This window comes from Sinocyclocheilus grahami, unplaced genomic scaffold, assembly GCF_001515645.1.
Source record: "Sinocyclocheilus grahami isolate Dianchi unplaced genomic scaffold, SAMN03320097.WGS_v1.1 scaffold483.1, whole genome shotgun sequence".
Taxonomy (NCBI): domain Eukaryota; kingdom Metazoa; phylum Chordata; class Actinopteri; order Cypriniformes; family Cyprinidae; genus Sinocyclocheilus; species Sinocyclocheilus grahami.
The window spans coordinates 63,118-79,013 of record NW_015505662.1 but is presented as its reverse complement, the minus strand read 5'-3'; the positions used below and the strand labels follow the sequence as shown (position 1 = coordinate 79,013).

General features: G+C 35.7%; 1 protein-coding gene across 1 annotated transcript in view; it reads right to left on the bottom strand.

Moving 5' to 3' along the window:
• LOC107553842 (ATP-binding cassette sub-family C member 8-like) overlaps positions 1-15,896 on the bottom strand; it is a 61,393-nt gene that overhangs the window by 26,158 nt on the left and 19,339 nt on the right. Inside the window, exons 6-12 of the mRNA XM_016236160.1 lie at positions 14,381-14,402; positions 14,010-14,115; positions 12,156-12,272; positions 11,988-12,060; positions 11,458-11,563; positions 6,203-6,235; positions 1,700-1,732 (exon numbers count right to left, since the gene is read on the bottom strand). Coding sequence (XP_016091646.1) covers positions 1,700-1,732; positions 6,203-6,235; positions 11,458-11,563; positions 11,988-12,060; positions 12,156-12,272; positions 14,010-14,115; positions 14,381-14,402 — 490 coding nt within the window. The remainder of the gene's footprint in view (positions 1-1,699; positions 1,733-6,202; positions 6,236-11,457; positions 11,564-11,987; positions 12,061-12,155; positions 12,273-14,009; positions 14,116-14,380; positions 14,403-15,896) is intronic.

The window sequence follows — 15,896 nt, the reverse complement described above, 5'->3', positions numbered from 1 at the left end:
GGAGTTGTGCTGTCCTTTTTGCAGCAAGGGTTGGAGCGAAGGCTGTCTCCCTCCACCCTTAAAGTTTATGTCGCTGCAATCGCTGCTAACCACGACCCCGTAGAAGGAGGTCGTTGGGGAAGCATGACCTGGTCGTCAGGTTCCTTAAGGGGGCGAGAAGGTTAAATCCTCCACGGCCCCCCTCTATTCCCTCGTGGGACCTGACTCTGGTGCTCACAGCACTACAGCAGGCCCATTTGAGCCTTTTTGCAGGCGGTTGAGCTGAAGATCCTTTCAATGAAGACTTTGCTCCTGCTAGCATTGGCCTCAATCAAGAGGGTAGGGGACCTGCACGCATTTTCGGTCAACGATTTTTTTGCCTAGAGTTCGGGCCGGCTGATTCCCAGGTAACCCTGAGGCCATGGCCCGGCTACGTGCCCAAGGTTCCCTCCACTCCCTTCAGGGATCAGGTGGTGAACCTCCAAGCGCTGCCTCTCAGAGAAATTACGTATGGTAACCCTCGTTCCCTGAAGGAGGGAACGGAGACGTCACGTCCCGTCGCCACAGCTCCTGTACCACCGCTGAGTGACCGGGTCACCAGCTCGGCTCCTCAGCGAAAACCTGAATATGCGCTGCATCTGCTGCCTACTTATACTCACGCGGTGATCAGCAGCAGCTGGATGCAATAATCGCATGCCAATGTGCATTGGCTCTAAGCGAGATCCCAATTTCGTCGGTCAACTGACGTGACGTCTCCGTTCCCTCCTTCAGGGAACGAGGGTTACCATACCTAACCGAGACGTTTTTCTTACAGAAAGCTTAAATATATGCACGAGTCATCAATTTTATGTGACTTAAGTCTTTTTTCCCCTTATTGGAGCAGATGTGGTCACTATGAACTGTTGTGGTGATTACAGTGTTATTTATATATTATTATAGCATTATTTAAAAAAATGAATTCGCTTTTACTTTTATATTTTTGGTTTTCATTTTAGTTTAAGGAATTTTGTCATGTTGATTGTCTATTGTTACGTATTGTTGTTATGTATATATAAGTAAAACTTGATCATGTATAAAACTTATATATGGCTATTTATATATAACTTGATCTTCCAGTCAATATACAGCAATACTATATGGTCTGTTGACCGAAGAGATTCCTTCGTGGGTGGGGCTACACAATAGACCGGCAAAATCATTGCAATCAGTTACTTAGGACAAAACATAGAATAAGATGATAATAGTCCAAAATACGCTGGTATGCAAAAATTAGCCAATCAAATCAGATATTATTTGCATATAAAAGTCTTAAAGGCACAGTATTTTATGTCATATCTATTTTAATTATTTTAATTTTGCTTTATTTTCATTTCAGTTTTAATTGTAGTTAATGATAAATACATTGTATACTTGGAATCTAGCATTATTACAATTTCTCTTTAAATCCTAAAAAAAGTTTAAAAACCATACAGCTTTGGAAAGACATGAATGAGGGTGACACATGAATAACAAAATAATCATTTTTAGTGTACTGTTTCTTTAAAGTTTACTGTGTGCTCTAACAAAGAGTATCTGATGTCAGACAGTGTCACTGTCTTATGGTATGAATGAACCTTTCTGATTAGTATTAAGAAACTGCTTTAAAAACAGCTCTATTTGAACTAGTGAATCATGTTTTGTGCGGTGTGTGTGTGTGTGTGTGTGAGTGAGTGATACACACCTGATATCCCCATCTGCAGCTGCATCTGTGGGGCTGAAGGCACAAATACATAAATAACACTTTAAAAGACTCGCCTAAAGCATCATAAAAAGACATGTACACACACAAGCGTGACCTCTGCAGTACATTCTCTTAGCACATTAAACCTGAAGCACTGCTGCTGATGCCATGTAATAGGAGACCGGAGAAGTGCTGTGTAATCATGTATGGCTGAATCGCAATGCAGTGTAGCTGAACCGCTGAAGCTTTATATAGGGATGAGTACAGTAAGAAAGAGCCTTAATGGATTTTTCTATTGAGCATTTGGACATATAATGGCATGTTGTCCTTGATAAAATGTACAAGCCAGGAAAATATCAGGTTTTAGAGTATTGATTAAAACTATGGGAGAGTTGAATAATTATATCTGAAAACGATTTAACGCTGTGTTTGGAATAGCACACTAGCATACTATTTCTGTAGTACACATACTGTGCATTGTATGTGAACACAAACTGTGCAGGATATACAGTATAACAAAATACACTGCATGTAATACTTTATCCCACAATGCAATGTGCTCGACCTTCTTTTTCAAGTGTAACAAATACATGTAAACCAAGATCAACTATATTTTTTCTTTCTTCATTTGATTGGGCTTACCAAAGTAAATTGTTTACACAAAACCTAATTAAATATTTAGTTCTGACATGATAAAAAATGTGTTAATTTCACGTGCGAATCAACATCATGAATCACTGTTGAATTTTTAACACTGATATTGTTTCTCACTTTTACATTGTCTTGTTAAAATTTTAATTTATACAAATTTTGTTCAACTTTTTACAATTATTTAGCAGTAAACGTTTCAATCTTTTTTAGCATTTCAATGCTTGTTCACAGGTGAATCAACATCATGAATCAAGGTTCAATCAATGTTGAATCAACGGCGATACTGCAATGTTGTTTCAATGTTGACTTAGACGTATTTTGATAACTTTTTTTATAACCATTTAGCATTTAATGTTGTTTCAACATTTTGTCATGTTTCAACATTTATTCACAAGTGGAATCAACGTCAATTATGTTTCAATTTCACAACTTTGCGTGACATGACATTTTATGACTTTATACTTAAAGTATTTTGTTAAAAAAAAAAATCAGCATTGAAACAACAACATAATTCAACCACATTTCAATCATGAAGGCCAATCACATGCTAGCTAGGAATGGTCACTCACTCAATTACATGCACGTTTGAGGTCATGTGACAGTTTAAAATACTTCCTATTGCACAATCCATACGGTTTCAAATACATATTTAAACAGTAAATATATATTGTATACTGCACAGTATTCAGTATGCATCCTAGTATTCCATTCCAAACATAACCATTTTCTATTTCAGCTGTGACAAGAATGAATTGTGATTGCTTGTTGAGCTTTATTGGAAAAATTGCAATTTGGAATTGTTTATTGGAAAAGTGTAATCTCTTTACTACAGCATCCTTTATATGTGATGGGTCACATATAAAGGATGGTGTAGTAAAGAGATTACACTTTTTTTTAGATAACAGGCAGCATTTTTTAAAGTATCCAAATAGCTTTTTGAAATGTCTCTTGTCTGGTAATAACACACCTTGGCTTTGTAATGTATGACATAGTGATTGCAGCCAACAGTAATAAAAGACGTCTATTCTTGGCTGCCGTTCCAGCTCAAGTGCCAAGAACAGGACAGACACCTGCACACACTCACACACTGTGACAGCGCGTGCCGTTTTATTGATGACCGAGGGAACGGTAGTGCATTTTAGCACCAGCATCAACTGTTGACTTGGTAGTAAAACGCTTTTTAATAGTCCTCCAAAGAGCTAATACTTGAGCTGTTCCCTACAGAGTTTATGTATTTAACAGACAAACCAAATGAGTTCACCCATTATAGCAGATAAGAAAGCCTTTCAAATTGCAGCTGTGTCTGTTGGAGCCATGGTTTAGCGGCTATGCTAACGTGTTATGCACATACAAAGCGACACAAATCCAGCTGGTGTCATTTCCCGGTCTGGTTTTTTAAATAAATTCCTGCCATATAATAAAGTGGCCAAAACAACAATTGTCTCAAAACCTAGCAAGCAGCCTGACTAGCCACAATTTCCCCAAAATTAGGCATTGCAGGATGCAGCATATTTTTATTTTCAATAATTTGAGATAAGCTCGGCATGCCCAGTGTTGGGGAAAGTTACTTTTAAAAGTAATGCATTACAATATTGCGTTACTCCCTAAAAAAGTAACTGTGTAACTTAGTTACTATAGAAAGTAATGCGTTACTTTTGCATTACTTTTTCTCATCTGGGCTGGGCTTGCTTGTTTCTAATATAAAAAGCTCTGTTTTTGGCAAACGTAAAAGCACTTTCACACCAAAAGTGAAATTAATTAGCTTCAGGCAGAAGGAAAAGTAAATTCACATCTGTACAGTAGAGGGTGCAGCTCAAGCTGTGCTGTCATTCTGGATTGCATGAAGAATAGGACGCAGGACTACAAACACTATTGTTATGTTTATCTAAAGTTATTTTTGTTTATTAGTGTGATTGACTTCGATCATCGAAGGCTAGCAGTAAAGACATTGATTAATAAAATGGGATTAAATACATAAAGGATATTTGTGTTATTGCAGGTTTGCGTAATATTCTGAGTTTGCATTTCATTGTTTTTATTCATTTTGAGGAATACTGAATCTGTTTTTGTGGAGGTGAGATGAGTAAATGCATGTTCACATTTAGTCTAGAACTACAGTAACATCATGTTCACACAGCGCACACAACGCCTCTGAACTCACTCCTGATTTCTCTTAACATGGGGACAGGAGAGCTGTCCATCGATAAATGAGAAAACAATAAATGTGTACTTCTGGAGTCTGAAGGGCACATAATAATTCAAACAATATGGAAATGCAAAGTTTCCCCAAAAAACTATGCATTCGCCCACTACCATTTTTTCCCTCGCAAATGTTTTGCATTCCCCACAGAACTTTTCATTCGCTGACAAAAATTTGCGTTCTCTCTCAAAAATGTGTTCTCTCGCCAGGCCCGGTTCAGAATCAAATTACTGAGGGTGCTTCTTAAATTAGTGAGGGTGCTTTTTATATAGTATATATATATATATTAGTAGCGTCCGTCCGTTGCTATGGTGCAAAGAGAGCTCTGTATAATCACTAAAAGTGGTCACTCATCTTAGTTCATCGCGATCCCACAAAGATACGTTATAATCAATGAAGTTCTCTACGCTGCACAACAAATCTCTTATTTACATTGCGTCTACACTTTGTTATAATGAGATGATTCGTGGTGAACACAATACCTGAACAAAAATCTCCAGCGATTTCAGCGAGTGGATTCAAACATAAATGCCTCTGATTCAAGAAATCAACAGATATGCTCGTGATTGGCTACATTGCTCAATGCTGCAAAAACACGTTGAAATAGAAACCGATCTCCAGAGCGCAAACCATAGCGCACTGGCAAACGCCAAATCTACAATGAAGTGCCATTAATACAGCTTTAAGCGAGGGTGCTATTGATTTAGTTTGAGGGTGCTTAGCACCCTCTAGCACCCCCGTAGAACCGGGCCTGTCTCTTGCAAAGGTTTTGTTCCCTTAAGAAACTCAGAAACTCACTCGCAAAAAAACATTGCATTCACCCACAAAAATGTGTCCTCATGCAAATGTTTTGCGTTCCCCAAAGACCTTTGAAATCGCTCACAAAAATTTGCATTCTCTCATAAAGGTTTTGTGTTTCCTGATAGACTTTGTTCGCTCACAAAACGTTATCTTCTAAAAGTGCTGCGTTCCACAGAGAAACATTGCGTTTGCTTATAAAATGCACTGAAAAATTGTTTTGTTTTATTTTTTCCCATCACCTTGTTCTTTTAGGGGCTCAATACATTTAAAATGAATACAAAAAGCCTTTCGATGCTTATCAATACTGAATGCAATATATCCATAATCAACATTTGCCTTCCCACAATCTGTCCAACGCAATGCATTCTGGTACTTCCATGAAGAATACATGAAATGCTGCTTACGATTTTGGCCATAATGAAGTATCTTAGATGGTTGAATAATTTGCTGCCTACCGTCTGAACAAGTTTGTGCAACTATGACTTAAAATGTTGTCTAGGTGAGCAGCCTAAGCAAAAATGTAAAACATAATTGTCAAAAACTCCAGCATAACATGTAAAGCTACAATAATGGCGGATATATTAAAAAGGTTATAGTGAATTTTAAAATCTATTTGTATGTGTTGTTGTCATTATAAAGACCTCATAGAGTGGCTGAGAGGAAATACAGAGCCCAGAAGAACAAAGCTGAGGGATTAATGCCGACAAACACAGAGCAAAGCATCAGCACTGCACAGCATGACAGGACACGTCCACACACCCTCAGCGAGTACACAATAATTAACAGACTCTCTGCAGGACGTGATAATGTTTACGTCTGTTCTGCAGCTTTGTAAGACAAAAAGAACCAACCTTTCATTTCCTTCTGCATCCAGAGTGGGCAGTCTGCAAAATAATACACATAAAATGAATAACTCAACAAGGAGGTGAAATTAACATAAATATATTTATGTTAATAGATTCTGATAAACTGTGCTGAGAAAACAAAAAAACATAAATCAGAGCTAAAATCAGTAATAAGTACATTAAGTGATTTATTGTACTTAAATTAAATTTCTAAGAGATTCTGGTCAAGGATAAGTGTGGTGCTGTAATATTGCAAGGACTCAGAAAGGCAAGATACAATGGCGCACAAAGTAAATCTGTAAAGTGCCACTGCGAGATTTGAAATTAGCTCTGAGGCTAAACAAATCAAAACTGTTCTTGAAAAGTGAACAGGAATATAAATAAGAGATTTTCTGCTGCCTGGAGGCATTAGCTGCAGTCGTAGGTCTTATGCTCTGTCCTTTCAAACCTGGAAAAAGAACCAGGAAATACTGCGGCACATCTAAAGCCATAAGATACATTTCTTATTAATGCTTTTCAATGATGGCTTTATAGTTAAGCCACATAGGACTCCACATGTCAATTTAAGAGAGGCTGTTTTGGAGATGTTAAGTCTTACTGCAACATGCTTAGTCTTAACCATTTTCCATGTTGACCAATTTCACCTTCATTATCTCTTCGTAGTGTTTGTTTTAATGGGAATGTACTGTCAATCCACATGAAGGGCAACCATAGAAAGCAGATGACACATGCTGTGCCAGGAAGGTGATTTTTGAATACCATACTGAGAGATGTAATTAGCCACCGTGTGCCATTATAAAATGACTGACATTATTAAAACCATGGCATGGCAGAGAGGTGCTAAGCTTAACAATATGCCATGGTTTAAGCGCCCAATAAGACAAATAAGCCTCAAAGACAAATAATTTATAAAATACTGGTAATATAATTATTGTACAAATTTTAATGATACAGAGTCTTGAATTATTTATTTATGAACAAATATGTAATTATTATATTAATACAAATATATGATAAATAATAATTTATTTAAATATAATTAAAATGTAAATATAATTGCATTTAGATAGTACATTTCACATTAAATATTAAACATTCAAATATAAACAATATATGAAATACTGTTTTAATATTACTTTTAATAATTATTATATTATCAAATTATATTTTATTATCACCAAGAACTGCTTAAAACCTAACATTTGTGATGCTGCAAAGTAACAATTTCAGCAAATGTTGTGGTAGCAGTAAATGTTTACAGAAAACAACAACAAACATTTATTTACTATATTTACTAATTTATTACTGCTTCTAAAATAGTGACAGCTAAGTTCACTATGTTGTGTTGTAGATTTGTGTTTAGGACATTAAAGGGCATTGACATCTGAAGCCGTTAAAGTCATTTATCTGGGCAGATAAACAGTTGTCTGATAAATGACTGAGAAAAGAAACGTTGATACTCTTGCCACCTCGTTTGTAGAAACAAACTTAATACAGAAAATTCTGAATGCATGTATTTTGGCTGTTATTTACAAAACAGTATTAGCCCGTTAAGTAAACTGTGTGTGATCCCTTTAAATAAAACAAAATATCAGACAAAAAATAAACAGAAACGGTAAATGTTTACAAGCAACAACTTTCAGAGATCAAAGACTATTTCGCTTATCTATTACTTGCTGCAAATTTCTTATTTACAATGTTTTGAACATGACATGTTGAGATCAGAAGCCGTCAGAGCCATTCATGTGGGCATTTCTCTGATAAATGATTCAGATAAAAGAGAGGTTTTCTTGCCATGGCGCCTGATACTCTCTGATCATCAGCCAGAAACTTTGTATCCAACATGAACATACACACGTAAAAACCATTTCCTTTCCAATTAGTCAACACCCAAATAACACTGTAAATTTTGGTACTGGTAGTATAAACATTTGCTTTTCGAGACCGACATTTAGCCTGCTTGAAAACTACACAACTTTTCAAGGAGATATTTTGTGCTGTAAGGCTTTGTAGTCTATTTTTAGGCATAACATACATTTTGCTTCACCCTCAGCTAACAATACTTTACACACATAGCATGCAAGCTGTTTGAATACTGGAGATGGTTCTCATACACGGAATGGAGAGAAGACAAGTGCTCAAATAATTCACGTGGATAATTCATCTTATGTCATTCTGTAGGATCTAGATGTTCTTTGGTGTCAGACACTTTATGCAATGTACGAAAACGCATAAGAAGGTGCTTGGTCAGCGCATTTGTGGTTGCAGTAACAAACTTCAGTACTCAAAGGGCGCTAGAGTTACTTTCAAATGTCTGTGCCATTAAACTAGATGCATCATTATTCAGGTTTAACTAATTTAAAGAGCATTGGTCTCGGGTCTGAGAGGGTAATTCAATTCAGACAGCTCAAAAGGGTAACCTTTTCATTTCATTGACTGCTTCCAAACCATGCCTCTATCTTACAGATATGAACATCTCCTTTATGTTTTAATCTAAAACACTTTAAGTGGATCCACATTGTCAGTCTAATCCCATTGTATCGTAAGTAGCCCCTTTGATTTGGGCTCATTTGGTTGGTTGTTGCCAGGAGGGACTGGCACTTGAACAAACACCCTTCTGTATTGTGCTTGACCCTGGACGTGTCTTTTAAACATCAAAAAACAAGCCCCAAATCAACATTGTAATCACTAATAGCCTGCATGACAGCATGGGCTGATGAACAGGTGACTAATTTGTGAAGAGGACTTTAAATGATGGTGGACGGGAACATAACAGCTTCTGTTTGACCTCTGAAGGTCAGGAGTGTGACGTGTAGGGAGTGAGGGAAGGGTTTCTAGTGCTCAACAACATAAGCAACAAAGTGCTGCTGAAATGGCCCCGTTGCCCTTGATCTACTGACTTTTAAAGCATTATGGGATGCACTGACACATTATGTTTGAAATATTAAGCATTACACAATTATAGTAATAAAATGTAAATATTAGAAATAAAATAAGTTGAAGTTCTAAAATCACTGAAACTAAAATACAAACATATTAAAGCTACAAAGAATAAAAAAAACCTTAAACTTAAAACACAAAGTAAAATTAAAATGAAAACTGAAAATATAAAAAAATAAAATAAAATAAAAAATAATAATTATTGTAAGTGTGATACTTCTTAATTGTAGTTTTCAAGAAGTTGCTTTAATGAATTCAGCCCTAGATCTTTTTGCAGATTATTTTCAGTAAATGCTCTCTTTTTTTTTTTGGTCTGCTGAGGACATTTTGAGCTCTGAAAAAGTTTGTTTTCGTAGTACTTTGAACCCTGTTAAATAAATTTGATTCCTTGTGATGCCTGCAATAAATCCAGATTCCAAAATTCTGCTGTTTTCCCTCACAAAATCAATGTGGATTCTCTGTGGGTCAACCGATGGCACACAAAACTGGGAATCAATACCAGTGGTAGTCCAATTTCTCCTTTACAGGGTCCTGCTGTGTTTTTCACAAGCCTGGAACTGAACAACCACATTACTTCAGATTTTCTTTAGAATATTAACAGAAGCTGGTAACATAAGAAACTTTATATCACCTAGAGACTGAGCATAGCGTTATATAAGCTCACAAAACAGCCTCACTTAACTGACCCCTATGAGAATGTTTCTTTATATAATAGTGACTCTGAGAATCACCAATTTAAACACCCACATCATCATTAAAGCAATTTTAAGATCTTTATGAAAGGCATTACTTGTTACAATATCTTCTCTGCACACAGCACTTTTATTCAGAGAGCTCTCATGGACAAATGAGATTCAATCCTATCAACACACCAATCACTTCAACCAGGCCTGAATATGAAGTTAGGGTGACCACTTCTGCCATCGATGGGAGCGTTGCAATTAACAGCAAATTCCCATCATTCATCCTTATAATTCTATCATGCAACACATTTATTTACGTTAAAGCCCTTTTTCTTAACAAAAAGTGTTTCAAAATTATTTTTTTTTGAAGTGTCAGCATAGTATTTACAGTTAAAGTTAAACGAAAACAAGATTTTGTCGACACATGCAACATTTTAGCAATAATTTGCATTTTTTTTCACAGAAAAATGGGAACTTGGCTGTTGTTTATGAAAGCCCGCTTCAGCCACTGAATAAAAAATGCAACAAGGTAATTGTGATTTTTTTTCTTGCAATTTTTACTTTTTCTAGGAACTGTGAGTTTATAACTTGCAATTTCGAGAAAGTTTATAGAAAGTCAGAATTGAGAGATATAAACTCACAATTCTGAGAAAAAAGTCAGAATTGCGAGGAAAAAAAGTCAGAATAGTAAGATATAAACTTGCAATTCTGAGAAAAAAGACAGAATTGTTTTCTGTTTACATCTTACACTTCTGACGTTTTCTCGCAATTCTGGCTTTGTAACACGCAATTGTGAGTTAAATCAGAACTGTGAGATATAAACTCGCAATTGTAAGAAAATTATCTGTATAGTTGAAGTTAATAACTTGCAATTGCTAGTTTAGATCTCACAATTCTGAGAAAAAAAAGTCCGAATTGCGAGAAAAAAGTCAAAGTTGCAAGATAGTTGTTAGCTAAATAATTGTCAAGGCTCATTCACACTAAGAACGATAAGCATAATGACAACGATAACTATATCAGCATCCACACCAAAGGATGCTACCCAGATAGCACACGAACATCTGCAAGATGTCTGTTAAAGATCTCCTCATCTGGAAAGCATCTGTTGTGTACAAACATCTGATAGACATCTCTAAGATGTCAGTTTTACACACATGATAAATCATAAACATCTTAAAGACATCTTCTAAACGTCTATTTGACATCTGATAGGAAACATAGACGTATTGAAGATGAGAAAACACTAAAAAAATACGTCTTGCAGATGTCAAACAGACATCTCCGTTATGTACGCGTGCCATCAGGATAATGTTCAGTTCATTATAAGCAAATGCCCCTTTAAATGCTTGAGCTCTTTGAAGTCAGGTGGATTCTGATTGGCTGTCAATGTTTTTAATGTTCATCAGCTGGGAAACAAAAATCATTCTGAAAGTGATTCCAACAATATTGTTCCTCATGTCGTTACTGTTGTGGTGTGGACTTCACTACTCTCACAGAATTAGACTGATTATTATAATTTCCAATTATAGATATCGTCCTTGGTGTGAACAGGCCTTTACTCTTCAACGCTATCAGTCGCTCCAGAAGTTATGCTGAACACAATGTTTCATGACCATCTAAAAAAATCTGCATTCTCACCTGTTCCATTTAACAGTGCCGGAGATCTTCTGCATCTCACCCAGTGCAGCCAACAACAGAGATGATTTCCCACAACCCACCTGGCCCACTATCATAGTTAACTGACCTGCAGAGAGAATCAATCAAGAATCAAGATAAATGGGGTTTCATGGAGCAACAAAACACAACTGTATGTTCAAATAATAGTTCACTCATATTGAAAATTCTGTGTTTTTCATCAAATAATGATTTAAATTTCAATATTTTCTACAGGCAATATGATTATTTGGTTTTGGAATATATCGCACAAGTCATATGGGCTACTTTTATGATACTTCACGTCCTTTTGGAGCTTTGAGCAACCATCAATGTTTTTCTTGTATGGAAAAGAGCAGCCTGCACATTCTTCAAAACATCTCCTATTGTGTTCCACGTAAAAGAGGAAGTTTCATTTATGGGTAAACTATATGTTTTAAATTAGTAAAGATGGGATCAGGAAATACCACAAGCCATCCGCCAGTATCTGTAGATGTATTTTTGACAGGACTTACCAAAAGGAATCTTAATATTCACATTGGACAACGTTGGGGTTCCATCAGTCCAGCTGAAATATCCATTTGTGATCTGGAATGGACATAAAGGAGGCGGATAGTTATTCTTCACGCAGCTCAGTTTCCTGTTTACTGCCCGAGTACAGAAATAACCCATATTAGTCTCACCTTGATACAGATATCTTCATCCTCCACCGCCAGCGGCTCGTCCTCCTGCTCGCTCTGAAGGGCGAAGCTGTTCCAGTCGTCTCTGACGGGCCGCTTACGGTTCACCACCTTCAGAGGCTTTATCAGAGGTGAGAAAAACAGCATCAGCGTGAACAGCCTCTTTAACAGTGCTAACCTCTCCATGCTGACCAGTATTGTGATATTATGAACATAAATAATGCATAGTCACAGTCATGAATAAAAATATCGGTATTTTTCATTTTTCATAACACAACATGGCGATTACTACGGCTGGATTACTGAGAGTGTGGGAGCCTAAGCCTTGAGGCCTATTCATATAAAAAACAAAAATTTGAATTTTGATCAAAATAATTCATTTCTGTGGGCCTAATCGAACATGAAAATGTATCCACAGCTTATTATTTTTTATTTCCTGGTGAGCAGCTAAACTGAAACAAATTTCAGACCAGAGGTCAGACCATAACATGCCAAAAAAAACAAACAAACAAAAAAAAGACACTCATTCCTTTAAAGAATTAAACTTCTTTCAGATATGTCACTTTTTATTTATTTAAAAAATTTACACTTCAGACAAAAGCACGTTTTAATTAATGTATTTATTGAATAAATACATATTTTTATTTACTTTAATAATTAATTAATTAATTCACATCAAGAATAAAACAAAATTCAGATAAAAGGTCACATTTCGATTCATCAATGCATGTATTTATTGGATAAATAAATGATTTAATAATTATTTTTAATAATAAATATATACTTTTTTAATTTAATTATTTGTCTTATTCACATTAAGAATTATATTTCAGACAACAGGCACATTTTAGTCATTTTAATTGAAGTATTTATTGAATTAATAAAAACTATTTATTTATAATTAAAGCATTTATTTATCTATTTATTTAAATAATGTACTTGCTTTTTTGCTTGTTTGTTTTAAATGTATTTATTCACATCAACTGCAGATACATGGTCACTGTTTAATTTATGTATTTATTGAATGAATAAAAATTATTTATTATGCAATTAATGATTTAATTAATAATACATAATTTACTTGATTATTTTTGAATAATAATTTATCTATTTATTATACACATCGAGATTTTAAAAAAGGTCACATTTCCATATTTTTTTTTTTTACTGAATAAATACATTATTTTCATTAATTCATTAAAAACATTTAAAAAAGGCAGCGGCTATTTGCACTAAGTGTAAATATCAATTAGATGCTATTTACACTAAGTGCAACTAGCAATGGATTCTATTTACACTATGTTAAAATAGTAAGATTTTCTGCTCTTTATACTACTTATTGCAAATAGTGGCAATTATCCACTATTTGTAAATTATAATTTAAATTCAAATGATTAAATAGATGCCACCTTTTTGGGACAATAAAGACCTCCCTAGACCTCCCCTAACCCTACCCGATACTTTATTTTCAACTTTTTGATTATTTCCTTCATTTTTATGAAAATAAATGCCTTTCCGATGTGATATGAGATTTGAAAAGGGAGAAAAAAAAAGTTCGGCAAAAGGCGGATTCGAACCTGGGTCGATCACGTCAAAAAAAAAAAAAGACTATAGTATATGCTTTACCATCTACGCCACTGGAGCTAACAATTGACATCCATCTTTTATAGTGTTGACTAGCCCTATCATACGTTTGTGGGTAGAGCTAGTGTAAATTGCCTCTGCCAACAAGGCGGGCTATTTGCACTTAGTGTAAAGACACTCACACACTTTTACATTTCATCTGCTTTTTTTCCCTTCTACTTCTTCTACATTCTTGCCATGAATAAGCGTTTATGGAAAACTGACTTGACTTACCAGGGCTTGATATTTGTGATTGGTTGAATTGGGTATGATAGTCGCTCTGGGCTCCTGTTCACCTCCAATCTCATCACAGGAGAAAAACTCGCTGAGCTTCTGAACACTGGCCAGAAGAAAACAATACAGTATGTCATGTCATATTCAACCATTACAACTGGATTTACTACTTATATGCCAATTATTTGCTCAAATATCAAGAAACAACTCCAGTTTTGTGACATTCTGAGACCCTTCCTAGAAAATAAAAAAGGTATAATACAAAAGTATATAGGACTCCTATGTAACTGATAATATCACACACACTGAGTTATGGTATCATCACAGTATACTGACTGAAAAGGAAATCATCTGTACTGCTTATTGCTCACCATTCAATTCCAGTCTGAAATACTACCACAGCCCAACATGCAGGAAATAAATCCAAGACATAGAGATGTCAGACAGATGCATTTTATTCTCCTATCTTGCAAATAGATGATGTTGTAAAGTCACTGAAAACAGCTGATGCTATCAGGAAAAACGTTGATCACTAGCGGCCAGTCAATTTCCTTCATGTCATCTATTGAGAGCGGTGGCAGATGTGGTGTGTTCTGATCTACGACCTGCTCGTACACTATAAATACAGCCTTCGCTCTCTAAATGTGTTCCACATGGCTGGGTTGATGATACTGAACCCGAGGCACACAGACACACATTTCTTTCTTCACAGGAGAGTCAATCAGCGATGAGAAGAGAAGAAGCGCACGGCTGATCTGACGTGATTTATCACACACTGACATGAGAAACACACAGGGCCGATTCTTTACATCCCTGGGTGCTTAATTAAAACCTGTATATCCTGAACCCGCATTTTTGGCAGAGTGACTGCTATCGCACAACACCACGCGCAAATTAAGCCCTAAATTGAGCTATGTAATTGGTGCAGCAGAAGTAGTCTGGGATATAAAAAAGGGAAATATAAATAATAAGTTAAATGTTGAACCCTATAAAGCCTACTATGGTATTTGATAGACCTCTAAATTATCAGTCTATCTAAAAATCTATAAAGTAAACATACTAAACTTTATTGTTAGTAATATTTCAAGAAAAACACTTCCTGGACTGAAGCAACTTAGCTTTAGTTGATTATCCATACATAATTATTTTTAGAAAAATCATGTTGAAATGTGATATGATCATCGGGCTTTTGAGGAATGTTTATTTAGTATTTGTTTATTTGAGCAAAATTTATTTATATCTCTCAATCATCATTGTATTGCATAGTGTTGCTTTCGTCAACGAAAATTATGATTAAATATAGTCGTCAACGAACCTTTATCACGTGACGAAAATGAGACGAAACGAGACGAAAATGCTGGTCATGTGACGATGACGATAATTAAATGTACAATGCAATAAAATAAAAACGAGACGAAATGTGGCTTACAAAATAAAAACTATGCTAAAATGTCTCTTCATTTTCGTTGACCAAAACGAGACGAAAGTTAAACGAAATGTTATAACGTTATTTCGTCTTGTTATTATTATTATTTTGCAGTATTTCTGTTTCCTGTGTCTCGCTTCAGGGGCTGCATCAGGTCGCACTGCGCAGACGCAGGCGACGTCACTTCCTCAAGCCCCACTCGCGGCATTATTTAGAACAGTGTTTCCCAACCGGGGTCTGTCGAGAGCAGGGGTGCCCTGTAAAAATCTTTTTAAAATATTTTTAAATTGCTAAAATGTTCAAAAAAAGCAGCTATTATATAATATCCATTTCTAATGCCGCCAATAATTAGAGATGCACAGAAATTCCGGCTCCCAAAAATGAGTTCACCGCTCAGGATTCACTTGTGTGTGTGTGTGTGTGTTATCATGCTCTATGCGTGTGTGTATTATCCATAGACT